Raw genomic sequence first — 26,980 nt, forward strand, 5'->3', positions numbered from 1 at the left:
GCATCAGTCGCCGACCATGCTTTGAAGGACTTGTTTGTGTGATTTCAGGGTTGGTGTTTTTGAGACTTTTTGCTCATTAGTATCTTGATTTTCTTTGCGTTGCGTATGCTGTACATGTTGGATTACGAAAAGCCTCATGAAGATGAGGAGGAGTCATGATGCACAGGAGATCTCAGGAAGTTTTTAATGTAGGAAATGGGATTTTCAATGAAGTGTAAATACTGCGTTATTAAATTCTTTTCGACTGATTCGCATGAGAGGTTGATGGCGATTTTGAAGCTTTTTTTATTCATTATCGATTTGCTTTTCTTACTAATAATAAACACCACGTAGAACAAGGATATGAACTAGGAGAAGGCCCTATCATGTATACGTACATTCGCCCGACAGTACAGTCATTCTTTTTCAAAATCTCAATCTCTATATATAAACAACCGAAATAACCAAATCATGTGAGGCGTCATTACCATGGTAAGCATGCGCTTGTATTCAAAAATCCGCAAAAAACAGCTACTCATCCTCCTCATCCTCCTCGGCCACGCCCTCGTGAAAGTTTTGACCATCAGTCGTCGCCTTGATGACGCCGACGCGGATGCAAAAGTCGCCGAACCGCTCGGCGTCCTCGCGCTCGGCGGCGTAGCGCTTCAAGAGAGGCCGCATGACGGCGAGAATCTCGTCCTCCTTGATGCTGGAGCGATAGAGCTTGTTGAGGCGCTGACCGTGGTAGCCGCCGCCGAGGTACATGTTGTACGCGCCGTAGGCCTTGCCGACGAAGGCGACCTCGGCGAGCCAGGGGCGCGCACAGCCGTTGGGGCAGCCCGTCATGCGCATGACGATGGAGTCGCGGCGGAGCCCAGCCTCCTCGAGGCACGACTCGAGCTTGGTGATCAGCACTGGAAGGTACCGTTCCGACTCGGCCATAGCCAGGCCACAGGTCGGGAACGCAACGCATGCCGAGGAGCTCAGTCGCAGGCCCGAGAACTGGACGTTGTCGAGCTTGTAATTCTTCATCAGTGCTTTGAGGGTGTCGAGGTCCTCGTCTGCGACATTGCTGAGGATGAGATGCTGGTTGCCAGTGAGGCGGAACTCGCCCTTGTGGACCTTGGCAATCTCGCGCAGACCTGTCTTCATCTGGAACTCGGGTGTATCCTCAATACGTCCGTTCTCGATGAAGAAGGTAAAGTGGTTCAGGCCCGTCTCGTCCTTGACCCAACCAAAGGTGTCGACGTTGGACTTGAATTCGAACGGCCGCTCAGCTTCGAATTTCTTGCCCCAGAGCTCCTCAACCTTACTGCGGAAAACGTCGACGCCCATATCATCAATAGTGTACTTGAGGCGGGCGTGCTTGCGGTTCTTGCGGTCACCGTGGTCACGCTGAACGAGCATTATCTTCTCGCAGGCAATGTGCACATCCTCAGTCTTGCAGTAGCCAAACATACGGCCAACCTGGGGATAAGTCTTCTTGTTGTTGTGCGTGGCGCCCATGCCACCACCAGCTAGCACGTTGAAGCCAATCAGGTTACCGTCCTCACCCTTGATGGCAATCAGACCAATATCGTGCGCGTAGACGTCGGTGTCGTTGTGGGGAGGGATAGCAATGGTAATCTTAAACTTTCGGGGCAAGTAGGTAGGTCCGTACAAGGGCTCAAAGTCCTGGACAGCTTCGCCCGCGACCTGTGTCTTCTTGTTATCGTCATCCGTCAACCAAATCTCGTGGTAGGCGTTGGTTGAGGGTAGCAGGTGGTCGCTGATCTTCTGAGAGCAGGCAAAGACTTGACGGTGGTACTTGGACTGCGTGGGTAGGGAGCTGCACATGACGTTGCGGTTCACGTCACCGCAAGCGGCAATGGTAGTCATCAGAGCACGGTTGATGGCCTGCATGGCAGGCTTAAGCTTGCCCTTGACGACGCCGTGGAACTGGAAGGTCTGGCGAGTGGTGAGCTTCATCGTCTCGTTGCCAAGTTCGTTGGCAATGTCATCCATTTGAACCCACTGCTTGGGGGTAGAAACACCACCAGGCAAACGGCATCGAATCATGAAAGAGTAGGCGGGCTCGAGACCCTGGGCCTTTCTTTCATCACGAACATCACGGTCATCCTGCATGTAAGTACCGTGGAATTTGGTGAGTTGCTGGTCAGCAGCAGAGATGGCGCCAGTAGAAGGATCTGCGAGTCCCTCGAGGATGGTACCGCGGAGGAAGTTAGAGGCCAGCTTAATGTCCTCGTTGGTGATAGGCGGGGGCTCATCAGGGAGCCCATCGACGTTGTCAACGCCGAGAGCCTGCCAAATCTTGGGCTCCCACTCAGCATAGCCCGTATGGTAGGCATCAGGGTCCTGGTCGTCACCGAGGCCGATAGCAGCCAGGCGCTTGCCACCAAGATTCGTCAAAACACGGTCCAGGTCCTTCGCGGGCTTATTGTAATAAATTTTGTCCTCCTTGCGGGGCCAGTAGTGGCTATCACCGAGACCAAAAATGGAGTAGTTGACGGTGGCAAGATCGAGATTGGTGTTGTCCTTGACAGCCTCCCAGAAAGCGAGACCGTTTTGAGGGAACTCTCCTTGACCAGCAGTGGAGGTTAGGAAGACGATGTTCTCCTCGGTGGGAAGATCCTCGAGCGGATAGTCCTCCATGGCCAAAACAGTGGTCTTTAGACCGCGAGCACGGCCTCTGTTACCAAGTCTCTTAGCCAAAGAGGTGGCGTTGCCATTGTCAGAGGCGTAGAGAATGGTAAGGGGAGCTCCCAGAAGACCCTCAAGGAGCTGGTTGTAGGCGTCCTTGGCCTTACGCTTCTGCTGAGCACGCACCTCGGTACCGAAGTCCTGGGCCAGACTGGCGGCAAATTGGGGCTCCTTGTTCATGAGCTGCGTGAGCTGGTTATCGCGAGCTAGGAAGGTCTTGAGCTCCTTCTTAATGAGCTCCGAGTCGAGAGAGAAGTTGGGCTCGCCCTTCTTCTCGTTTTCAGGGTTCCATCGATACAGAGGCCAGTATCCGGCGTCGACAGCCTTCTTAGTCTCCTGTAGGACGGTAAGGGGGGAGTCAGACTCGCCAAAGTAGGGCAAGTACGCTAGAACAACGGAGGGACCGTCAAACTTGTCAGCCTCGAGCATGGCCTGGAGGACCTGGGTGTAAGAGCTGTAGACAGCAGTCGAAGCGACGTAGACGTTGCCAAAGTTCATGGCGTATAGACCGATGTCCTTCTTTCTGCGGTTGGCGTCGGCATTGGACTTTTCGGAGTAGGGAGTAGAGTCGATGATGAGCATGTTGACGTTCTCACCAGAGGCGAGGACATGGTGCACACCAGAGTTGCCAAGGTCGTAGGACCAGGCATCCGAGCCTACGAGCCAAAGGGACTCCTTGCGGAAGAGGCCTTGCTTCTTGAGGAGTTTCTGGGCGATGGGCGAGCCGTCGGTCTGGAGGCGAGAGATAACGTCGTCAGCAATCTCAGTAGACTTGAATAGGTCGTCTGAAGCAACAGCCCACTTGGCGAGCCAGTTCTTGGGGCCGTCCGTGATGAAGGCGTTGCTCTTGGCGGCTTCCTTGACTTCGCTAACAAAGTCTTTGCGCAGGTCCTTTCGGGCAATGAGTGAACCGAAGCCAAACTCGGGCGTGGCAGAAACAGTGGAAGAAATGCCGGTGTTTTGTGAACGGAGGGCATTGGCAATGTAGGTGCGTTTGCCGAAGAGCTGGTCCAGGATCTTGTTGTAAGCGGTCTCGAGGGTAGGCATGGCGAGGACATAGTCGCTGCGCTCAGCGGGAGCGTCACGGACGCCAACCTCGAGGTTCTGGAGAGGGACCTCGGAGGTGAGGTTCTGGAGAATGCCACGAAGAGCCTGATCGACGGCCTCGGCAGCAATGTAGCCGAGCTGGTGGCCAACAATGGTCTCGACGCCACCAGGGCCGCTCTTGATGGAGGAGACGACGTCAATCAGCAGAGGGCCCCATTTTGTGGTCTTACGGTGAATCTGCTCGAGGACCGCGATGCGCTTGATGGACTTGGGGAGAGCGTCAACCAGCTTGGAGCCGAGCCAGGGTCGGTAGAGGCGAGGAGTGACAATGCCGGTGTTGGCAAAGATCTCGTCCGGCTTAGCATCGTCGATAACCTGGGCAAAAGTGCCGGTATCGGAGCCAAAGATGAAGAGGCAGTTTTGCGCATTGTTCGGACCGGTGTATTCAAAAGCGTTATACTGACGGCCGACAGCGGAGTGAAGGCTAGCCCAGATGCGAGTTGCGCATGTGTAAATATCCTCCGAGGTGACGGGTGGTGGGGCCGACTCGACCGTGGTGGCGACGGAGGAGGGCGCGCCGGGAGTGCCAGTCTCACTAGCCTGGCTAGACTTGACCGAAGTACCGGCCGACGTCAGCTTGGAGGCGACGGCGCTCGGAGGCGGGCGCAGGTTGGTGGCGCCGTCGGGAGCGGCGACCTCTGGGTGGTCGGAGGAGACCGCGACGTGACCGTCGTCGGCGTATAAGCCGGTGGCAGCGATAGAGCCGGACTGGAAGCGGCGGACGCTATCGAGATCAATGATGTTGCCAACGACGGCGGGGTCCTCAACGGAAACGGGCTCGTCCTTGGCGGACGTTTCTGGGGCAAAGAAGTGGATGACGCCCTTGCCAGTGCGCACGGCTAGAGCGTGGGCGGTGACGGCCATGTCCTGGGCCTCTTGGAGAGTCTCGGACTGGACAAAAGTCCACCCAGTATTGCGGATGGCGGTGATGACAGAGTAGTCGGCAAAGTTGCGGGGCTGAAGGGCGACGTGGAGGACTACGGGATAATTGGCCAGCTTGTAGAGGTGAGAGACGGCAGGCAAGAGGACGGAGGAGGGTGTGGTGACGGAGACGAGCTTCCCGGAGCGGATCGGTGTGAAGACGGAGAGCAGAGGGTCAGCATTGTGGCGAACAGAGAGGATCTAGAGGGGTCAGCGATGATTCCGAGTATGATTGTTGTAGTAATTGAGGTACGTGAGGGCGAATTGGGTGGTTGGCCGGGCCATCGGGTGACGTGCTTCGGGTCGTCGTGGGTAGAAAAAAGTGTGGTGGTGGGCAAAACGATGCAGAGGATAGGACTTACATGCGGGACAGCGGCAGCGGTGGCAGCGACGAGGCTGCGGTCCTTGCGGGCAGCATATCGCTTGAGATGAGAGGAGAATTCCGAGTCGGTGGCGAGAGATGGTTGGACAGAGACGACGACGTCGGAGGCGAGGTATGCGATTCTGGCGACTGAGGGCGTTTGTTAGCAGGAGGGTGGTGGTTGTTTTGTTGTCGGCTCAGAGCGAGGGAGAGAATAGGTACGTACCAGCCTCTTGGGGCGTGCGCACCTTGTGCTGGGCAGCCTCCATGGTTTGCAGTGCAGCTTCCCTCAGCAACAACACGGCAAACGCGGGGAGAAATAAAGAATAAGAAAGTCAAAGTTGAGGGTGAAGAGAAGAAGGGAAGGAAAAGAAGAGAGAGGGAGAAAAACAGGGGACCGGTAATGGAAATCAAAGTTTCTGGAACGGACGGCTGGCACATGGCGGGCTTTGATGGAGGCGTCTGGTTAGCATCTTTACTTTCCCATCTTGGTCTTGGAGTCCTCCACAACGGGCTCAGCAAACATCCACTGAATCGCCTCCATTTCAGCGCCGAAACCGCCTACAGATGCCCCTCTCCCTCGCCATTTACGCTCATCTGAGCACCCCACAGCGCTTTCAATTCATGGCTCTCAGTCGCAGCCGCCTTATTAAGCATCCTCTGCACCGCATGTGGAACCACCAACTCCCCTCCCGCCCAGTAGGCTGCAGATAAATGCAAATTCCCCGCAGGTCAGCCCGTTTTCTCTCAATTGCGTGATTGCCTAGTGCAATGTTCGTGCTTTGCATCAAGTCACGACGCATCGCACGACACGGACATGTATCGGTCCGGTCATCTGTTTTTACGAGTCGTTACTATTAGAATTGCTTTCCTGCTTTTTCTGTAGCCATTATTGCGTTACCGCAACCAAGTATACGTCCCCCCGTCTTCCCCATCAATCTGCATTGCCGCTTTTGGATTACAAATGGCCCACTGCTATTCGTCAACCTAAAAATACCCTCAACCAGATCACCTGCTTGTCCTCTCTAGTAGTTATACACAAAATTCCTATCAATCTCCAAAGATTAAAAAATAAAGCAAAGTAAAAGCATGGCGTTTCAGCAGTAGGACCCCCACAATAGGCTTATAGAGTCATTCCCATTACCACATCTTCCATCCCGCCTCTGTCCCGAATTCGCCCACATACGCAACCACCCCCGACCTTCCGACATGGCCTCAACCACCGACGAACCGAGGGAACCAGCCCTCAGCCCATCACCAAAATTTGAATGCCAATCTCTCTCCGAACGCCGCCATGCCCCACCGCAGCCCCCAAAATCCATAGACCACGGCCAGTTCTGTCCGCCATTTCCCCCTCTGAGCGCTTTTCCCCCGGATGGTGAGCCCGAGGGTCACAATGGCGTCATCTAACCCTGGTTACACCTAGCTACTTGGCTGGAATGCATCGAAACAACCCATCGACTCATCTCTTGAGGTTAGATTTAGATACTCAATAGTTTCAGTAGCCATCTTCTTGTCTTTCATGATGAATTGAATACATTATCTAGTGTTGTTCCTTGTCGCATGCGACCGCCAAAAATGAACCGAAAATACGACATGAATGTATACGCCTCCGGTATACCAAGCAATGTGCCACTTCTGACAAAACAAATACGCCACCATCATATACATATGCTTGTCGACCCAGATGCGGTCAAACACTCAGCTATGATCTCATAATCGCCCGCGGCATGCCGCAGTATCGAGAAAACAAAAACCCCGACCGCATGCTGCAAAATCGAGAAATCTCGTATGGTACATCGCAATCTTTCATGGCAACTATTTCGCTGCCTTATCACCCACAGGTGACTGGCACTGTAAGCTCCATCCGGTCCGCACAAGAAATCCTTCCACAGCCAGAATCTACACCTCACCGGCAAGGGTGCCTGGCTCGTTGGCCTTGCGCTGCCTGTTGCTGGTGTTGCCGGACCAGCCGTTGTCCTCGAGGTGGCCGAGCCAGTAGGTGCGGCCAAAAGAGACCATCACTCGGCCCAGCCGGCCGCGCCGGCCCTCCCCGTCCGGTAGATCCAACGCAAATGGCCCGTCGTAGTCGTCCACCCCCGGGCCCTCCATGATCATGAGCTGCATGTACTTTTGAAGCGCCTGCCTCGCGTACGCCATAACCACCAGGCTAAAGTAGACGCGAATCAGCGTCACCGCCACAATGAAGATCATACTCATAGCAGTCTCCTGTGGCACCACCTTGCCGTGGATCGCGCTCTCCTTTTTCAGACCCTCGATGCTCTCCATCACCGTGCTTGTCAGGCCCGACGGCCGCGTTTCCGAATCGGTCGCCGTGCTGTGGAAGTACCAGTCCAGCCCAAAAGCCGCCGTGTACGCCGCGTTGATGCACGCGTCCAGGATGTACACCCATGCCAGCGCAAGGCACTCAAATGGGCTCTGTCGTCGGATATGTGGGATCAGGAAGATGAGCAAGCCTAGTACCCCAATCGAGTACACGTATGTAGAAAGCTGCAATAGCGACAGCTGGTACCCAGTCAGGATCGCCAGCAGCCCGTATACCCCCGTCACCTTGTTGAACACAAGCGCGAGCGAGATGAGTTCTGTCCCAGTCTGCAGGCTGATGCAGCCGAATAGTGTCTGTCCGCAAAGAGAGAATGGTTAGCAAACAGCACGCTCCAGCGTTCCGGCGCCCTCATGACCAGCCTTCCCAACGTTCAACGGTTCTCGAGCGTCTCGTAGGTAATTTCGCCACTGAGGGAGCGGGGGTATCGGGAAGAGGAAACGTACCGTGGGTTGCGGCACGCGCAGATATAGCCGCGTAAATTTGGACATATTGGCGAGAAAAGCTTTCGACAATTCCTTCTAAGATCAAGTCGAAGGGGAGGTTGTGCCAGGAGTATAAAAAGTAGAACCTAGTCAAGCGTCGGGACTGCTGCATGGGATCTGACATCAAATTAGGCCCACTTGGTCCGTAGCTGCCGAGATCAAAGTGCCACCGCAAGGAATCACGTGCCCGATCAGGTGAATTAGATAGGTAGGTACCTTACTTATGACGACTTGAATAACGTCCCTTCGGCGGCTGGCTGCTTCTGTTGGGGGCAATGGACCCATTCAACTACTGAGCTTTGGGTTTATCAACCACTTATTACTTACCTTAGTATGCAGCTGGTTACCACGGAACATATGTACCGTCTCCGTTTCCAAATTCTCCTTTCACACCTGGACTCGACTGTTGATTGGACGGCCCAAATTGCATTCATCCGGTAATTCTTTTCTTCCCTCCTCTTTGTGTTCATCGTCTTGTTCTCCATGGCATCATCCACACATTTCACCTGGCGTGATCATCTCTACAATTGCGAAACATCCCATTTGCGCAACCATGATGGGCGACAGACAATGAAAAAGGAATAAGATTATGTCTTCCGCCACTGGTATATCATACGCGTATGCCAAAATTGTATTAGGTTATATGTATAATAGATCATAGGCTCGTACTTTTTCTTGCGACTAGTAAACCAGCTCTATGCTCCGATGTACCAGCCGTGCACGACATCTACCCTCGCGGGCGGCCGGGTTTAGTCGCTGCACCATCAAAACGGGTCATAAACTCAGGCCAACATAGTTTCTGGTTCTCCACAGCGTTTAGCACGAGCAGCCCTCCTGAGCCTGCTGAGCAGTGTTGGTCTTGACATCGATTACTGCCCATACCGTTAGAAAGCCTTATATAGAGAGACACGTGGGGTACATACTTTGGCTTGAGGCTTGAGCAGCGGCGTCTGTGCCCTCCATTCCAGGAAGGGCTTGCGCTATCCTCTTGAATAAGTTCTTGACGTTGTGGCCCAGCTTGGCACTCGTTTCAACAAACATCAAGTTATTCTTCTTGGCCTCGTCTTCGCCTTGTTGCGTCGTGACCTCGCGCTTGTCGTTCAGGTCCGTCTTGTTGCCCACTAGGACAATGATGACATCGTTGCCTCGCTCGGCTCGCACATCGTCAATCCACTTCTTCGTATTTTGGAACGATTTCGCGTCTATTGAATATAGAGTCAGCACTTGACAGTTCCTTAAAGTTGCGCTAGTCCCCTTACTGGACACGTCGTAGACAACGACGGCAACACTGGAATCACGAATGTAGGATGGAATCAAGCTTCGGAATCGTTCTTGGCCGGCCGTGTCCCAAAGCTGCAGTCGTACGGTTCTGTCCTCAAGATACATTGTCTAGCCACGCGGTTTGTCAATAATCGGTCTGGGGAGGATGATTGCTGTAGCGCGGCCGCGTCTCACCTTGGAGAAGAAGTCGATACCGACAGTAGCCTGGTACATGTTGTCGAAGCAGTCATACATGAATCTCGTAATCAGAGCCGTCTTGCCGACTGTCGCCTGCCGCGTTAGTCGCCGGAGAACCCCTCTCACCGCACCAATCAAGCGCATGCCAGCTTACCGCTCTGTTCGCCGAGAAACACCAGCCTGGGACAATTAGCGGATGATACACAATGGCAGAATTGGCGTAACGCACTTGAACTTCTTCAGGGGGTTGTTGTAGGAGCCGCCCGCCTGCGCCATGTTGGAAATCGGGTGCCTGATTCAACTGGACGAGAGGAGTTGGACAGGATGCGCCACTGGCAGGGAGTCGCTTGGTCCTCGAACTGTCGTGCAGGCGAGGGAAAGAGGGCGGATGTAAGAATAATATCGCCAGACCAACTAAAATTACACGATGCAGGTCAAAGCTGACTGTGGCGGAGTTGATTGCGGAGAGAACGGAGGTAAACCCCAATTGCTGGTTCGTCTGGTACTCCTGCACTGAATCGGTAAGAGCAGCCCGAAGTCTGGGCCTGGAAGGACACTCGGCGTTTGCGACCAGGCCGCCGTGGAAACTGCACGTGCCGGGTGGTACCACAGCGCTCCATGCCAGGGGAGATCACCTGTGGGCTGCTGAAAAAGCACTGTAAGTTGCTGCCTGGGCTGGGGTGCCAGTTCCCTGGACCTTAGGTATGTAAGAAGCCGGGGTGGGTGGCCGTGCCAATAAGTCGGTCAGCGGCACTCGATAACACTGTGCGCGGAGGGGCTATCGCAGCCCCATAAAAAAATCAAAAGTTCAACACCAGGCTGGCCAGCCATTAGAAGGCCCAGACTGGCTCTGCACACTTCGCCGTCGATTTTTTTCATATCGCGTTTCTTCATTGCGCAAAGTCGACCAAAATGCCTGTCATAAAACCGTTGAGCTCAGATTCGTACGATGCGCCTAGCCAGTTCAAACAGCCCTCTCGAAAGGGGAAAAAGGCTTGGAGGAAAAATGTCGACGTGACCGAGGTGCAGAAGGGATTGGAGGAATTGAACGAGGAAATTATAGAAGGGTAAGAACGACGAACTTCAAGATGTAAAAGTACCACAATGACGTGGCGTACGGTCTTTCGGACACTGATACCTTTTATTACAGTGGTGTTATTCGCGAAAGGGACTCCGCGGACCTCTTCGCCATCGACGTCAAAGGCGACTCACAGATTTCGAAAAAGCTTCCCAGACATGCCAGCAAGACTCTCAAGGCCGATGAGATTCTCAACAAGCGATCTGCATTACCGGCAGTATCGATGCGCAAGCGAGCAAGCGACAAGACCACAAACGGATTGCTACCTGTGAAGCGGCTGCGTAGCGACTGGGTATCGCACAAGGACCTAGCCAGACTGAAGCGAGTTGCCGACGGCCAGCACGAAACCGCCATACAGATCAATGACGCCACATTTGACCTGTGGGATGCACCCAAAGAAGAACCCGAAGCCAACCTCGACCATACAAAACTAAACGTCAAGGTGCCCAAGACCATGAAGCAGGCGCCCATCTCCCTGGTCGCTAGCGGCAAGGCCGTGCCCGCTGTCCAAAGGCCGACCGGTGGCTACAGCTACAACCCGGTGTTCACAGACTACGAGGAGCGCCTCGCCGGGGAGGGCGAGAAGGCGGTGGAGGCCGAGAAGAAACGTCTCGCTGCCGAGGAGGCCGACCGGATGAAGCAGGAAGCGGCCGCCAAGTCCGCCGCCGAAGCCGAGGCCGCCGAGGAGCGCGCCAACATGTCTGAGTGGGAAGAGGACTCGGAGTGGGAGGGTTTCCAGAGCGGCGTCGAGGACACCGCACCCGCGGCGAAGCGGCCGAAGCGCAAGACGCACGCCCAGCGCAACCGCATCCGCCGCCGCCGCGAGGAGGAGCAGCTCGCCAAGCACAAGGCCGCCATGAAGGCGCGCCGCACCCAGGAGGCGCGCATCGGCGAGATCGCTGAGGAGCTGGACGAGACGGCGCAGGCCCGCGCCCTGGCGCTCCTGGCCGGCGAGGACAGCGGCAGCGAGGGCGAGTTGCGCGGCACCGGCGGCCAGAAGCTGCGCCGGCGCCAGCTCGGCAAGTACAAGCTGCCGGAGCGCGACCTCGAGCTCGTCCTTCCCGATGAGCTGCAGGACTCACTGCGCCTGCTCCGCCCGGAGGGCAACCTCCTCACCGACCGCTACCGCAGCATGCTCGTCCGCGGCAAGGTCGAGAGCCGCAGGCACATCCCCTTCCACAAGCAGGCCAAGCGCAAGACAACGGAGAAGTGGACGCACAAGGATTTCGTGCTGTGAAGGAATTGAAGGGACAGATGAAGCGGAGGAGAGTCAGAGAAGCAAAAGCAGTTTTCGGTTGGTTGTTATACATGTTGGGTGGCGTAGGGAAAACATTGGACACGCTTGGCATACTGTTTACTCGCACATCATTTCGGTCGTCTCTTTTCGGTCATGTTTATTATCATTTGATAAACGAGCAAATGCATTAGAAATAAAACAAGTCTCGAGTAATGCGATAAGATATCCAAAATTTCTAGCAACAAAACCGTGCCCGTGTGGTCACTGGGCACCCATCCTAAACCCGGCAATTTTTTGTTTGTTTTTGATTGCATCTACTATTGCGTTCCTCAGTCTCTATTTCCTGTCTAAAAGCTCATAAGATCTATTTACAGCAGGTTAGTCATGATGTTCGAGTCATCAACAAGTCATCCGGTAAAAAAGAAGAGAGTAGCTTACCTCTGCCAAACAGCCCCCTCTTGGCCCAATCCATGGCCATGAGGCATCTCGTGCGGAAGCTGACGCTCTGCGCAAAGTAGACAGAGCGCCAGGCGTACACGGCCCAGAGGCCACCGGTGAAGCTCCAGCCGTCGCCGAGGTCGAAGACGGCCGAGTTGCCGACGTACGCCAAGCTGCCGAGGTGGCGGTACTCGAACGCTTTGAACGCGGCGGCGTCGAGGTCGCCGTCGCGGACGTCGTTGACCTCGAGCCCGCGCGAGAGGTGCGCCATCTTGTTGAGCTTGCGGCTGAGGTAGTTGCCTTGCTGGTGGGCGCGCTGCGCAGTGGCCGGGAGCGAGGTGAGCTTGCTGTCGATCTGGGCGAGCAGCTCGCGGAGCTCGCCAAGGTCGAGCGTGCCCGAGTGGTCCTTGTCGAACTCGGCGAAGAGCTTGTCGAGGCGCCGCAGATGCGACACGGCCTGCGGAAAGCGCTGCTTGACCTCGGTGGCGACCTTGCGCCAGTCGCTGAAGTGCAGGTGCAGCGTCTCCGGGTCCTTGCCATTCTTGTAGGCGATGCTGCGCAGCACGTTGATGATGTGGTCCGCGACGTTGTTCTGCACGGTCGAACAGTCGCCGATGGCGTAGACGTCCCCGAGGGGGGAGCCCTTGAGGCGTAGGTGGGTGTCGGTCTCGAGCGCGCGTCGGTTGGTCTGGAAGTCGCCGAGCGTCTTGGCAATCTTTTGCGCAAACTCCGTCTGGGATACGCCGGTGGACCAGAGGCAGAAGCCGATGGGAAGCTCCTTGGTCACGACGCTGCCGTCGGGCTGCTTCTGCGAAAAGACAATCTTGTCCGGGTGGACAGCTTGCACGCGGGAGTTGGTCAGTACGTCAACGTGGTCGCGGGCGAAGCGTTTTTCAGCATATTTGGAGACCTCCTCGTCGTAGGTGTTGAGAATATGGCTGCGGCTTTGAATTAGGTGGACGGAGATTTCGTTGCGCAGGAGACGGGGAAAGTTTCGGGTCAGGTCCTCGTTCAACAGGTCGTAGAGCTCGGCAGCAAACTCGACGCCGGTAGGGCCACCACCACTGACGCAAAAGGAGAGAAGACGGCGGCGCTCTGTATCCGACGTGGTAGGTAGACAGGCGAGCTCAAGGTTGTGAATAATCTTGTTCCGGATCATCCGAGCATCGTTGATATCTTTGAGGAAGAAGGCATTCTCGAGACCCTTGACACCGTGGGAGTTGGTGACGGAGCCAACAGCAATAACCAGTTTGTCGTAGGGGACGTAGAAGTAAGTCTTTTTGCCATCGAGATCCGTTTGCGACACTTCGACCAGCTTTTCATGAAAGCATACGTCTTCGGCGCTGGCTCGGATGAAATGGCCGTGGATGCGACCCAGGATGCGGCGGATCGGCTCGACCAGGGATCGCGACTCGAGCGTTCCCACAGTCGCGGAGGGCAGCATGGGTGTAAACAGGAAGTAGTTAGTGGGCGATATGACGGTGACATGATAGTCGTCGGCGTTGAGCTCCTTGAGCAAAGCGACGCCGCCCCATCCGCCTCCGAGGATGACGAGCTTGGGCTTGTCCTGGTTCTCGCTCTTGCCGTTGCTGTCATTGTCATCAATGAGGACGTCGGCGATGGGCAGGTTTTTGGGTCCGCCGCGGCGCGGCTGCAGCGCGAGCTGGCCGACGGTGATGTCGCCGGTATCCGCGCCCTCCTTGTACGTGGTCGCGTCGTAGACGAAGAAGGCGGTCACGAGAAGTCCGCCGACGGCAAAGGACGTGCCTAGCCACGCCATCATCCTGTAGCAAAAGTTGAGCGTCCATGATTCTCGCTGCGGCAACGGCTTGCCGGAGAGGGCGCGGACGTGGACCAGCGCGGCAGGGCGTTGTTGTTGGGCGGGACCAGCCCTCCGGATCGGTGACGTCGCGCGACGAAGCTGGGCGATAGTTCTGTTCGTGGGCGTATGGCGCCGCAAGACGGGCTGGGCAAGCGATCGGCGAGGCAAGGGCCCCAGAACCCGGCGAATAGCCGCGCTGCCGGTGGGATGAAGCGGCGCAGCCATGGCCAGCGCAACCTGGTGGGAGGGGAGCTCCTTGGTCACTGGCAGACAGCTTCTGGGCAAGCTACCTGAGCTTGGCGATCAATGCCTAGGTCGTTAGTGACGGGAGATGGAGTGGTACGGAAGCAATTGGCCTAAAATGAAGCAGCAATGAGAATCAAGTGATTGCGGATGCAGGAGAGTAAGAAAAAAACAACGAGGCAATTCAGGTACAAGCCATCGCGACGTTGACGGAAAAGGCGCTGGGTCATCGAAAGCAAACAGGATTGGGCGGCTCTGAAGCTGGCTAGCACGGCACGGGTAGTGGCGTCATAGGTCAACCTGGTTTGGATGAACCAGTGCTGTGGTTGGTTCAGCCACAGTGGCTGCGAGAGCTGCCCAGGTGGGCTAAGACGCCTGGGCTCGGGGGGCGACAGCCTGTAAAAGCGCTGTGGGCCGCCTGAAAATCAATAGACCATCGATGCCGATAGTCCACTGTACGACGCGGATCGCGGATCTCACGGACCTGGATACTGGGTTCTTTCCGGCGGCTCCGAAATGGAAACGGGGCACGGCAAAAAAAAAAAAAGTCACTTTTCGAGCCGAGAATCTGCGGTTATCTGTCTTGGAAAGATGTAAAGGGCCGCGTCTACCTGTCGGATTAGGGTCGCAAGGCCAACACTGTGGCTCGGTTATGCCGCCGCAGGAACGCCGTCGCGGACTTGGGGTCGGCACCCCGAGCTCGGATCCGATCACCAGACAGCATCGAATTTGTTCTTCCCATATTTACTGGCGTCACATGGAGAAATTCTGATGGTCAAGGAAAGATCACCGTGCATCTTGAGGATAAGTATCCAATCGGGGATATCCCAGGCGCTCTATGCTCATATGCAAAAAAAAAATATTGGCAACCGCGCCATCCTGGGTCCAGTTCAATCCAAGCAAGGCGTGCATTAACAGCGAAAATATCGCTTCTCAACCCATCGCTGCTCTTGATCCGCCAGGACGTTCACCACGACCACCCTGATCTCGGGAAAGACCGTCATCAGCCGGTGCAGCCCGAGCCTGCCCGCCGAGTACGTCGCGAGCACAATCTTGCTCAGGGCCACGCCGTGGTCGACCAGAACCTGCACCGCCATAAGGGCGGCGCCGCCGCTGGCCATCTGCGTGTCCAGCAGCAGTACGCTCTCGTGCGTGGCAATGTCCTCCGGGAGCTTTAGGTAGTGCAGCTCCGGCTCGCCCGTCTTGAAGCTGGACTGGATCAGGAGCCGGCCGGTGCGGCAGTCGGGGATCGTGCGCTTCAGCGCAGCCTCGAACGCCGACCCGCCGCGCAGCACGATGACGGCGCTCACCTCGCCCTTGGGCGCGAGACCCTTGTATTCGTGGCCCTGAGGCGTGCTGATGGAGAGGCTTTGGAACTGGACATTGTTGAGCGCCCTGGATGGTTGTCAGTAATAGTCGAGAGAGCTTGGCGGGATGGGATGCTCACTGCTCCAGCACCAGCGCCGCCAGCCTGTCAAAGTAAAAGATGAAGTCCTCGGCCGACGTATCAATGTCTTGCAAGATCGTGTTCATGGCCTTGATTTGTGGTGTGCCATTCAGCATCACGACGTGATCAGAAAGCGGCTGCTCCTTGCATTCCGCCTCCAGTCTCGACAGTGCCTCTCGGTGGTGCCTGGACTTTTCAACCAGTTTCCTGTCAATGAATTGAACCATCATATCTGTCACAAGTGTTAGACACCAAACCATGCGCCGGCAAACAGCTTCCCTTACCAAGTGCAACCTGGTTCTCGATGCCTCGGGGGACGATGAGATCAGCAACCTTTCGCTGCGGTTCGACATACTGGATCCTGGGTCAGTCAAGGTCAAACAGCAAAGAAATCAGTCAGCAAATGTACTTTTTCAAAATTGGGCTTCACATAAGCAAACCACTGTTTGATGCATCCCTCAATGTCTCGAGCACGCTCGCGGACATCTCGCACAACTGATTTGACGCATGTCTTAGCCAGGTTACGCCGCATTGCTGTGATAGCACGCAAAACTTACTTCTACGTGCCAGACACGTGTCTGCGTCAGCCTCGCAGTAAATCTGTATTCATGTCAGAGCGGATGAGACGTCCTTTTCAGCCGTGGTACAGGTAGTCACCTACCCGCATGTCCAGAAGCTCCAGCACGCGCGGGTCGTACAGGGCAAAGATGCCTTCAAGAACAAGAACATGTGGGGAATAGATTGATGTAGTGTGTTCCAGGCGTTGATGCTTGGCAAAGGAATATACAGGGATATCGGCGCGTTTTCTGCACATGCGTTTGAGCCGACGACATCACTAGCGGGATCGTACAGGCGGCCACTTACCCGGCTTTGAGATCTCTCAGACGCTCAACCAAGATGTCAAAATCGATGGCCTTGAATTTATAATTAATCTCAAGAAGAGACATGAACGAGTTATCCGTCGTACCTCGGGTGAGTCAAAATCATATTCGTTGGCAAAGGCCAGCTTCGACTGCTCTGGAGTGAGAGTCTTGTAAAATGAGTCCTGCTCATGGTCAGCCCCCATCGCAGACGCCGGATGAAAGACGGGCGACTTGTAAGAGGCCGTACCATGGATAAGATCACCACCCATGGCAAATTGAGCTTCTTCACGATGGCCTGAGACAGGGTCGACTTTCCGGAGCCAGAGCTGCCCGCCACACCAATAATGCTAACGTCTGCCCACGGCGGTGCATAGTAGGCTCGCTTCTGCACCGTGACATGAGTCTCCAGGCCCGCCATGACGTGCGAATTGAGGTGCGCAACAGGAATATTCCCAAAACCGTTGTCGCGAAAATCCGCCACTGGATTTGTGACCTCGCGTGATCCACCAGGAGACCAGCCACCGGGACGGGGCGGGGACAGCGGAAACGGCAGGATCTCCAAAGGTGAGACGAGGAGCAGGACCTCGGAGCGACGATAGTTGTGGTAGGCGGGTAGCAAGCTCTCCGAGTCGTCGGCCAAGCAAGATCTGTGCGTTCAAGTCCTCCGTCCGTCGAGATGACCTCGATGTTCCTTCGCCCTGGTGCCTTGCTTTTACGGAGATGGGGCAGCCCTGATTGGCTCATGCGCCTCCTCTTGCCTGCTGGTACGTCACGTGCACTACTTGCAGCCTCGAGTACAAGTGCAATTTACAGGTAATTGGACGGAATAGTTTGAAAATATATGTAAGAATGTATGAACGGTGTAAAAGAATTATTATTTGCATTTCATTTTGCCTGCGCCCGTTCAGTCAGGGTGCATGTGCAAAATACAGTCCCAATGTCTCGACAGCTCGCAGCAAGTGGCAAGTTGTTGCTGACAAACGGGCCGACGCGACGCCACACAAATCGATTAGAAGCCTTAAAACCAGCCCACGCTTAAAAAATATTTCCTGATATTCTTGAATTGCTGGTGCTAGTTTCTTGTAAATACATTTTTGCCTAGCAAACAACATGAGTAAATCTGTACATTAATCCCAGCAACGCTGCATAAACTTGGTGAATGCAACTTCGCAGTGTTGGGAGTTGGTATTGATGATCTACAGTGAGTTTACAGTGAGTTGCACAAGCCGGTTTTGGTATACTGTACGTTGAACTGGCGGAGTGTAGGATTGACGATCTATACATTAATTCAGCCCGTAGCTAAAGCCTTCTTTTACTAGAGACAGGAAATCTTGGAGCCATGCTATCTTAGTATTATTCTTACCTAATTTTAATGCAGAAAGTTCTTTTGGTGGTAGAAGGCGAGGAAAGTGTGAAGACGATAGATAATTCACCATATCCACCGCCTACCCTAAACCTGCCCAAATTTCCATACTACGTTCATCAAGTAATAAAGCTAGCAAGCGACAGAAGTATTTATAAATCACCTCTGCTAAAAAATTAGAGTAGAATTATAGTCTGTCACAAGCGTGCAATTGTAATGTGAAAATGTGAAGAGCCATACGCCGCAACAATGTCTAATCATGATGAACGTAGGCTATCTTCCATGTTCGACAGGCTTCCGCTATTGTGAAACTTCTAATACATTTTCGCTTATGATCTCTACATGTCTCCATACTTTGCTGTCAATGGCATTGCTCAGTCGTAGATCATTCAGCCCAAATCTAGCGGGCCGTTGCATCATGACTTGTCACGCAGAATCGTAGGAGCAAGTGTTTCAAAGGCGGCGATGAGGAGTCAAAAGATATTTCACCGTGGCCATCAATAGTTCTAGTCCCTTTGAGTAAATGAGCAAGGGACTTTGTCCCTCGGCCGTCACTGTGACAGGGAGCAGCGAGCACTGGTACCAGCACATGTCTCTCGTTTTCGTACAACACTGGAGCTTGAATCCCAATATATGCCTAACAATGAGTCAGTTTCAACTCAATCGTCACTTACTAGACTATGACAGACACAACTACGGCCCTACACGCGGTTTCACATGCGACATCCCTCGTGATCTACGGCCCTCGACGTGACGCATCATCGGGACGGTGTCCGACCTGCCGAGGCCATGATTCCAACTCTTGAATCAAAACAATACCGAGGCACCCTAAAACATGTACGTTTATGCAGCGTTCAAGTCTTTGGAGAGGGTTGTGTGGCAACTCTATGCACAAGCACAAACATGTTTTGGATGTCTTTCTGCATGCTCGGTGGTGGGTCAACGCATCCAACGTCTTGTCCAAAGCATTTGCTACGACCCTAGATGGCTGAGTACATATGTGTACAGTAGCTCGAGGAAGTATAACTCTTTTGAATAGCTAAGGCTGCGCAGCGAGCCGAGGCGCATTAAGTCGAATGAGGCGAGCGGTAGGACAGCGGCCCATCAAGATCGGATCGTTTACTAATAATCTCGACCGTCGTTCTCAGGTACGTCGTCTATGGATATATCTATTGACGCATTGATTTGCGCCAGAACTCCCGAAATAATCACTTGCATGGGAACAATAATAGATTTGGCCAAGATGCTGTCGGCCACTGGGGAACATCCGACTCCCATGGCGTCAAGGAGAGAAAGAGACAGCGGAGCTGCACTTGGCTGATGGTAGAGAAGATCAAGTAAAAGCATAGAATGAAACAATCGATCTATGTTGTTTTTGTTCTATTTTAGCTCTCCACATATCTGCTGGTAACCGGGAATACATAGTTGGCCAAGACAAACATGCAACGACAGCTCACGCCACCTCTGCTGCTCTGGGTGTCGGTCCCAACATGCTCCGGTTTTCAATTTACTCTTAGTGCTTCTACAAATAGCCAAAAGCGAGTTGCCTCATTGTCCGAGCTCAATGGGTCATGTGGAAGCAGCATCGGCATAAACCCGTCCTTTGAACTCTGGCTGAAATCCGCGAGGCTTGACGAGAGGCGTGTCTTGGGACAACAGATTTGACAAGGTGGGGGTTTTGAAGAAAAGCCTCTATCCGTAGACGTGGTGAATTGGAGATGCCGCGCGCGGTCGGCCTGATTTGTGGAGGCCGTGTGCCGGTCTGTAACAATGACCTCCGCGGACGCAAATCCTGGTTGGTGAAGAATCGGAGGAGGGAAGTCACGGACGCCCTACTAACACTGAGAAGAGGATGGAAGAGAGAGGGGAGAGCGGGGAGGGGGAGGGGGTAGCCGTAGAGAAACTGACCCTTGTTCCTGCTGCACTCCCGCGCCGCCTTGGTTTCTCCAACGAGGTGGCGTCGAGGCTTGGACTGGACAGGAAAGGACCGTTTGACTCTCCCGCCAAAGTGGATGGCAAGATCAGGAGAGAAAGGTCTTGGGTCTGGGTCTATGTAGGACTGGGACTGGACTACGAGTATTCATGGAAAAACCGGTTGTGGGCGAAAGGCTAGCCCATCTACCTGAGAACCTAGTTGGTCAGTGGTGAGTGACTTGCAGGGATCTGGCATCTCCAAATGCGGTGATGAAGGGGCTCTTTTTCGTTTTATCGTTTCTCGCTTGTCGGTCCTTGATGGCTCCTGTCGCACGACTGCGAATTGACACTAAATTAACGTTGCTAGTGCCCCTGTCAAATGTCTTGATAATTATTCCAGGATTTTATTCTTTGATCTCTTGCCACAAAGACACGATTCGTCGCATGTGAGCCGCCGAGCCGACGAGTTGCCTCCCAATCGCCAGCCTCGTAGCGCTCGCCCTTGTTGGTGCTGTCTGATCGTCTTTGATCCCGCCCCCCGAGCTTTGACTCTGGCTCTTGCTCTTGAACTACCTGAGCCGCCGAAACTATTTACTGCGACTTTCCATTCCACAGGAATATGCAACGTGGGTCAACTGACGCCTCAAACAGAGACAGCAGGAAGCCTGGACAGGCAATGATCGCTGCCGCTATCTCATAAACAGCCAGGGTAGCAGCTTGCCCGGACGCTCTCCACTGCTGCCAATAAAATCGAAAATGCACAAGCCTTTGAACAAGAAACCTTCCTTGCACGCGGCTCTGGGGTTGACCTCTCGCAGAGTAGCATCTGCAAAGCTCGCTACGCTCCTCTCTCCTGCCAGCCGGCTGCCGTGTCTCCGGAGAGATATAACCTCTGGCCTTCCTTCGCCTTATCTCCCTGCCCGGACGGAACCCGCTCCGGACAGGAACGACTTGCTTGCTTGCTTGCTTGCCTGCTTGATTCTTGTTGTGCGTACACGTGGTTTCACCATACATTACATACCCTTCCTCTTCTCTACCCGCCCATATGCAGCTAGGTATGTACGCGCAGCGCAATCTTGCTGGCCTCTCCTTGGTCCGGAAATGGAACTTGAGCGATTGCGTCCTGTCTTGTCTGAATCCACGCTGACAAACTTGCAGCTGACATGTATTCAACCACTCAGTTTGGTCAGATAGGCTGGCCACCATCCTGTCCTGTAATGCCATGCTCTGATAAGGCTTCTTCCAATCACTTGCCAATTTCACTAGTCGATCCGCGTGGCACGCCGTTTCTTGCTTTTGTCCAAGATCCATACGACAGCCAAGGCATTTATTACGGCATGAGCTTCAACAACCACAGCCATGACGCCAACTCGCGCGCTTCCCAAAAGTACGCAGAGGGGCTATCAGAGGCCAATCTCAACACCGACTTTTACCCAGTCCAACCCCATTCACTACTCAAGCCTGACGGGTCAACGGTACCTGTGCAAACTGAAGGACCTGGACGCCCACCTGCTCATCTGCTACACCAGACCTCCGTTGACTTCAAGGAGGAGATGCTGCGGAACCGGCACATCGACAGCAACGAGAACACGTTTATGGAGTGGGTGTATCCGCCCGAAAAAGGATCACCATCTCGAAGCTTTGCCGAAGATACGGTGCAATGGGGTAGCGACGCCATGTTTGACACCACAGAGTCGAGAGCCACCCGGCGGCGGGTTGGTGTGCGGCAGCTCACTCAATTCAGACTCCAATTAATGCCCGAAGACGAAGAGGAGGAGGAGGAAGAAGAGGAAGAGGAAGAAGAGGAAGAGGAAGAGGAAGAACAAGACGGCGAGGCGGAAGATGCGCGTTCAACAGGAGGAAGATCGAGCCAGGCTCGAAGCCCGGCGGCGTCGGTCAGAAAGGGGCCCGGCGGTCGCAGCAAAAGAAACATCCCCAAGAAAGTATACTCAGAAAGTGCGGCAACTTCGGTCGCAGGGCCCCTGATATCCAGACGCGAGACAAAAGGGCAGCGGAAGAAGCTCACGATCGAACAGAAGCGCAGCAACCACATCCGGCACGAGAAGAAGCGGCGCGGACTCATACGAGATGGATTTAATGACTTGACAGAGCTCGTGCCGGAGCTTCGAGGAGGAACCTGGTCGAGGTCTAGGATCCTGTTCAAGGCAGTCGAGTTTTTAAAGACGCTGCTGGAGAGGAACGAGGCCCTGCAAGAACAGCTGGATGCGTTGAATGGCGGCGATGGGGGAAAATGAGGGTAATTGCTAGTCAAGTCGGCGGTGCAGGAGATTTACAGATTTTACATGATATGATGCATTTTGATATTCTCCAATTCGATACCATTTGTCTCCTGTTCACCCCGTCATACCCGTCGGCCGAGACTAAGTTGGCCCTGGCATGTAGTGAGTGGCGTTTGGCCAAGGAGTTTGGGCAATATGGCAAGAACCGAAACCTTGCTCCTCGCGCGTCATCCATACATGGCGATAGTCAGGAACCATCTTGGGTCAATTGTCTGGATGAAAGTTCAGCCGGGAAAGGTGCCGCAGAGCTACAGCATTGTGTGGACAGTGGGCAGCAGGGGGAGGGGGGGAGGGGGAGGGGAAGGGAGGGCGCTTGGACAGCGTCCACTCCATAAAAGGTTGCGTTTATCAAGCGGTTGATCCCGTCAGTGGGCTGATTGCTGATTCCAGTAGGTACTTGGGCGGTGGAAGGGCAGTTCACTTGTCGTTCCGAGACGGGATCATAAACAAAGGCATCAATCATTGAGGGAGACGGAACCTGGTCGAGCGCCACCGTCCAAGTCCACCCCGCGCTGGATGAGTCAAGGCGGGCGTCGCTTGCAGAACCCACAGGATTCAATAGGTTGTCGGGAGGGAAATTCCCCGCAATGCTAGTTGTAAATCTCTTTACCTCAAGGCTAAAAGAGCCCCCCCCTGTTGGTGTTCCTATTCACACACCCCTCCCCCGCCAATGCCCCCAACCACTTCGGACCAGTGAGCAACTTGCCGCGAGGCTCAACGGGAGAGCACATATGTGCTCGGCCCAACGATGGGAGAGACTTTGGACAATGGGAGGGAAGGAGAGGGGAAAAGAGCCGCCTCTCCACCACACCATCTCCCCCCCCCCCCCCCCCATTCTGCAGGTGGTGTTGCTTTCTGATGGGGCAAGTTTAATTCAAGCCCTCGATCCTTCCACTATCAAGGGCTAATAATGACGGGTGAAGGATTTGTTTTGACATGGAGGGCCGATGCAACACCATCCCAACCAACCCCCAGATGCGGCAGCCGCGGCAAAAGACCCCTCGTGGGTTGACTGGCCGGATCTCGGTATGTTTTACTCTCACGAGTGCTCTCATGAGCGTCTTTGTGACGGGTCGGCACTTGTCGTCGAGCTGTCAGCAACCCCAGGTTTTCTGCGCTCGTCGCGCTGGAATATTACTCCGACCATGACGAGGGCTTCACGCAGCGTTACATTCGGAGTCTGGTAGCTTGAGGAAATGACAATTTCCACGTCATGTAGAGTCAATTGCCAGTTCAGCTTCCAAGGCGGTCTCCGACGTTGATGTCGTGAAAACAACGACAAAATTGACGCTATAAAACGGCCAGTTCCTGAACGATCTTCAAAGAGATTGTCGATAAGCAAGCCGAAAAAAGAAAACATCTTCGCTGCCAATCTCAACAATCTCCTATCTCAGTTCCCTCACCGGATCTACCTGTCTTGAAACTCAAATCTTCCCCTCCCCTGATCAAACAAAAACAACACCACCATGCACTTCTCTGCCCCCCTCGCCGTCATCAGCGCCCTCAGCGGCGCGCACGCCCTCGTCATCCCCCGCGACGCCTCCGTCATCATCGGCGTTCTCACCGCCGTGCAGGGCGACATTGACGGGCTCGACTCGGCCGTCAACGGGTGGACCTCGGACCCGTCGCCGGTGCTCGACGCCTCCAACAAGCTCGTCGACACCATCAGCCAGGGCACGGCCACGGTGCAGGGCAGCCCTGACCTCACGCTCGACGAGTCGCTGACGCTGCTGGACCCGGTGCAGTCGCTCAAGCAGCACGCGCAGACGCTCGTGGACGACCTCAAGGCTAAGAAGGACACCGTTCAGCAGGCCGGCCTCTGCGAGGTGGTGGAAATCCAGATCGGCACCATCAGCGATAAGAGCAAGGGCCTGATCGACGCGACCGTGTCCAAGGTGCCCCAGGACGCGCAGGGCATCGCGCAGGACCAGGCGCAGGGAATCCTGGACGTCCTCGCCGATGCCCAGTCTGCCTTTTCTCCTGGCAACTGCGTCAACGCCTAAGTTGGGGCAAGGATGCTCGCTTCTAGACGTCTGGATCAATGTACTTCGTTCTATATAGTCTAAGAAATACACCGCTGCTAGCAAAACTGTCGCTAATGTTTTTCAATGTTTCCTTTTTATTGTATTTTTGCAAGAGAGTTTGGCAATGGTCGAATCGCAGAGTACCGTCGCACCGGTACTTGCACAAGCGAGCATACCCCAGATGTGGGATGCGTCACGTAGTATTCCACCAACATCCGGTGTCTGGAAGCGAGAGCCTAAAAATAGCCAGTCACTCTGCTGCGATGCTCAAGCGCTGAAGTGGCAACGGACAAGGGGCTATCCATCACGGGCAGGCAGTCTGTGCGGCGCAAGAGTCGACCAGATCAAGTTCGAGACACGATTAATTAATCCAAGAGCTATCTAGACTACCGGACAGACACGTTGTAAACTATACGAAAAAGCATGCCGCGACAAAAACATGTGCCAGCCAATGTGTAAACTAATTATGGTTCTACCGGATGTTGATACAGTCTGTGTCTTTTGTGTGATGTCCCAGTTGCGCGCGTGGTAGCGTTTTTGGCAGAAGAGAAGTAAAACCATTCCAGCTCAATCTCTCTATGCAAATACTTCCTTCTCAGCGGATCGTCTCCATGCTAGCAGCGTAGGCTACTTGTAGCTTCGAGAAGGAAGCTTACAGCAGCAGAGCGGCAACGGCAAAGGCGGCGGCGCCGAGAGGCGCGATGGCGGCGGCACCGGCAACCACGGGGGGAGCGGTGCTGACCGGGCCGGAGCTGGTAGTCGCAGCGCCGGTGCCGGTAGCGCTCGGGGCGGCAGTGGTCGCCGCAGGAGTGGATGAAGCGGCCGTGGAGGCAGCGCTCGTGGGCTTAGCAGCAGCCGAGGAGGACTCGCCGCCGGCAGCGGAGGAGCTGGGGGCAGCAGAAGCGGAGGAGCTGGGCGAGTCGCCGCCGCCGCCGCCGCTGTTCTTGCAGTTGTCCTCGCTGAACTCGGAGACGCTGTCTTGGAGGACCTGCGTCAGACCCGCGACGAGCTGGGAGGCGATGGTCTGGGCCTCCTGGGGCACCTTTGCGATGACGGCCTTGATGAGCGCCTGGGAGGCGTCGTTGACGTTGCCGACCTGGGTGCGGACCAGCACGCACTCGCCCTCCTTCTCGATCGTCGGGCGGAAGGCCTTGAGGTCGGTGGTCAGCGCCTCGCCGCTCTTGGTGAGGTCCTGCACGGGCGAGGTGAGCGTGACGGCGTCGTTGAGGGAGAGCTCCGCGGAGGCGTCGACCTTGGTCTTGCCGTCCTTGAGGGTGGTGATGAGGTCGTTAGAGGCCTTGAGGAGGGGCGCCTTGTCGCCGCTGTAGGACTTGACAGTGGAGTCGAGGGCCTCGAGGTCCTTCTTGACGTCGCCAAGGATGGAGGTGACGGTGGCGGCGTCGCGCGCGGCGAGGAGGTTGGTGTTGACGGCGAGGGCACCGGTGATGGCGCAGGCAATAACGGAGTACTTCATTTTGATGTTTGTGGTTTGGGAGATCAGGACTTTATTCAAGGTGAAAGAATAATGCAGAGTGCTTGATTGGTTGCGACTGAAACGACTGGGTGAGCAAGGGATGAGAGATGGGTGAAGAGCAGAGCTGGTTCTGTTTGCTCAGGCTTGGCTCTCTTGTGGCTTTATTTAAGCTACGAGTTCTCTCGGGAAATCCTACGGAAAGACTATAAAGATGCTGTTTGATCGGCGATGACCAAAGCAAAGCATGTAGACTCGGTCCTCCCCCCGATTGACATATGTAGTAGTCCACGTTGCCGAGGCCGCCACCCAACCCTGGTGTTGATGAAGAGCTGAGGAGCATCTGTGCGCTTCCATTCAGATGAAAGGCACGCCACCCCCTGACTAGTTTATTAGTGCCTTGGAGCCCTTTTTTTTTCTTGTTTTGGATACGAGCAAACTTTCTTGAGTTGAGCTCAGCATGCATGCGGCGTTGTGCTGATCAAACTGGCGTGGCATCATTACGCTGGCACTCGCTCATTGACTTCTACCATCTATGTAGTCTCGATACATTTATTCATCCATTCGAGTGAGTTACTTTTCGATATAGTCTCCGCCGATTTTGATTAATTATCAGCATGGTCTAGTGAGCCGTAATGCCCAAGACGTTCGAGGTGCCTACCTTTCCAAGAATACACCGCAGCGACCAATTGACTCGTATAGTTGACAGTCTCCAAGGAAATGCCACTCGTGCCTAATAAGTCACCGTAAATGGCTAGTACTGGATCGGGTGTTTTCATTTCCGTCATTGTTCAACGACGCAAACGAACCGACGCCATGTGATGGGAATGCCGCTTACAAGTTGCCCTCAGTTCCACCACAAGGTTCTGCGCCATCACGTCATGCGCATTACCCTCCGAAGCCAAGACTCATAGCCTTCTTTCAGAGTTCATTCCGTCGTATCAGAGCTTTTATAAGCACATGACAGATGACAGTTACTCCGGGGTACATACAGTACAAAACCATGTGCAAGAGTCCATGGAGAAACGGTGGCGCCAGCATTGGTGTAGATTCAGCCAGTGCCTATTGTTATGCGGCAGCCTGCGCTAACTGCCGTGATTGGCCCGGAGTGCTGAGCGATCAAACATCATACATTATGCAGTGAGGCCATCATCCAGAATGTTCCCGAGCTTGTCAGTTGGCCGGTCTGGTCGATTTGGCGTCCCGTGGGCGGTGGCTGGCCCGGCGCGCGCGGCGCAGAGAAGCACGATCGAATCTGCAACATTGTAGATTCATGATCGCAAGCATCACGATGCATCCATTCTCCCGAGCTTGAAAGCAGCTACACATGTCTCTGGGACCATGCATATCGGTTGATTGACGGCGCGTGTTCTAAAATGGAGGAAGGGGGGTGTGTGCGTGTCAAGTGCGCCGGCCCTGTCTCGC

The 26,980-nt window shown here is 54.6% G+C and overlaps 9 protein-coding genes across 9 annotated transcripts; 3 read left to right on the plus strand and 6 right to left on the minus strand.

Moving 5' to 3' along the window:
• Positions 1-510: 510 nt before the first annotated feature.
• On the minus strand, positions 511-5,337 carry ISF_07047 (sulfite reductase beta subunit; the record flags this gene model as incomplete). The annotated part of the gene is made up of 3 exons (XM_018850651.1): positions 511-4,908; positions 5,070-5,218; positions 5,295-5,337. 3 exons carry the CDS (start codon positions 5,335-5,337, stop codon positions 511-513), a joined length of 4,590 nt encoding a protein of 1,529 aa, XP_018702296.1.
• A 1,633-nt stretch (positions 5,338-6,970) lies between these two features.
• On the minus strand, positions 6,971-7,903 carry ISF_07048 (hypothetical protein; the record flags this gene model as incomplete). Its single annotated transcript, XM_018850652.1, has 2 exons — positions 6,971-7,708; positions 7,859-7,903. 2 exons carry the CDS (start codon positions 7,901-7,903, stop codon positions 6,971-6,973), a joined length of 783 nt encoding a protein of 260 aa, XP_018702297.1.
• Positions 7,904-8,713: 810 nt separating this feature from the next.
• On the minus strand, positions 8,714-9,631 carry ISF_07049 (RAS small monomeric GTPase Rab6; the record flags this gene model as incomplete). Its single annotated transcript, XM_018850653.1, has 6 exons — positions 8,714-8,769; positions 8,821-9,099; positions 9,157-9,286; positions 9,353-9,441; positions 9,510-9,535; positions 9,585-9,631. 6 exons carry the CDS (start codon positions 9,629-9,631, stop codon positions 8,714-8,716), a joined length of 627 nt encoding a protein of 208 aa, XP_018702298.1.
• Positions 9,632-10,267: 636 nt separating this feature from the next.
• ISF_07050 (p60 domain protein) lies at positions 10,268-11,670 on the plus strand (the record flags this gene model as incomplete). The annotated part of the gene is made up of 2 exons (XM_018850654.1): positions 10,268-10,422; positions 10,506-11,670. The coding sequence occupies 2 exons, from the start codon at positions 10,268-10,270 to the stop codon at positions 11,668-11,670; spliced, it is 1,320 nt and encodes a 439-aa protein (XP_018702299.1).
• Positions 11,671-12,017: 347 nt separating this feature from the next.
• ISF_07051 (Pyridine nucleotide-disulfide oxidoreductase, FAD/NAD(P)-binding domain protein) lies at positions 12,018-14,155 on the minus strand (the record flags this gene model as incomplete). Its single annotated transcript, XM_018850655.1, has 2 exons — positions 12,018-12,034; positions 12,109-14,155. 2 exons carry the CDS (start codon positions 14,153-14,155, stop codon positions 12,018-12,020), a joined length of 2,064 nt encoding a protein of 687 aa, XP_018702300.1.
• A 929-nt stretch (positions 14,156-15,084) lies between these two features.
• On the minus strand, positions 15,085-16,901 carry ISF_07052 (uridine kinase; the record flags this gene model as incomplete). The annotated part of the gene is made up of 9 exons (XM_018850656.1): positions 15,085-15,568; positions 15,621-15,852; positions 15,905-15,974; positions 16,030-16,115; positions 16,178-16,220; positions 16,282-16,426; positions 16,485-16,534; positions 16,588-16,665; positions 16,731-16,901. The coding sequence occupies 9 exons, from the start codon at positions 16,899-16,901 to the stop codon at positions 15,085-15,087; spliced, it is 1,359 nt and encodes a 452-aa protein (XP_018702301.1).
• Positions 16,902-21,097: 4,196 nt separating this feature from the next.
• On the plus strand, positions 21,098-22,015 carry ISF_07053 (HLH transcription factor; the record flags this gene model as incomplete). The annotated part of the gene is made up of 1 exon (XM_018850657.1): positions 21,098-22,015. The coding sequence occupies one exon, from the start codon at positions 21,098-21,100 to the stop codon at positions 22,013-22,015; it is 918 nt and encodes a 305-aa protein (XP_018702302.1).
• A 1,511-nt stretch (positions 22,016-23,526) lies between these two features.
• Positions 23,527-24,063, plus strand: ISF_07054 (Cell wall galactomannoprotein; the record flags this gene model as incomplete). The annotated part of the gene is made up of 1 exon (XM_018850658.1): positions 23,527-24,063. One exon carries the CDS (start codon positions 23,527-23,529, stop codon positions 24,061-24,063), a length of 537 nt encoding a protein of 178 aa, XP_018702303.1.
• A 673-nt stretch (positions 24,064-24,736) lies between these two features.
• Positions 24,737-25,558, minus strand: ISF_07055 (cell wall galactomannoprotein Mp2/allergen F17-like protein; the record flags this gene model as incomplete). Its single annotated transcript, XM_018850659.1, has 1 exon — positions 24,737-25,558. The coding sequence occupies one exon, from the start codon at positions 25,556-25,558 to the stop codon at positions 24,737-24,739; it is 822 nt and encodes a 273-aa protein (XP_018702304.1).
• Positions 25,559-26,980: the final 1,422 nt, after the last annotated feature.

This window comes from Cordyceps fumosorosea (genome assembly GCF_001636725.1).
Source record: "Cordyceps fumosorosea ARSEF 2679 chromosome Unknown scaffold_19, whole genome shotgun sequence".
In the NCBI taxonomy this organism is placed as follows: domain Eukaryota; kingdom Fungi; phylum Ascomycota; class Sordariomycetes; order Hypocreales; family Cordycipitaceae; genus Cordyceps; species Cordyceps fumosorosea.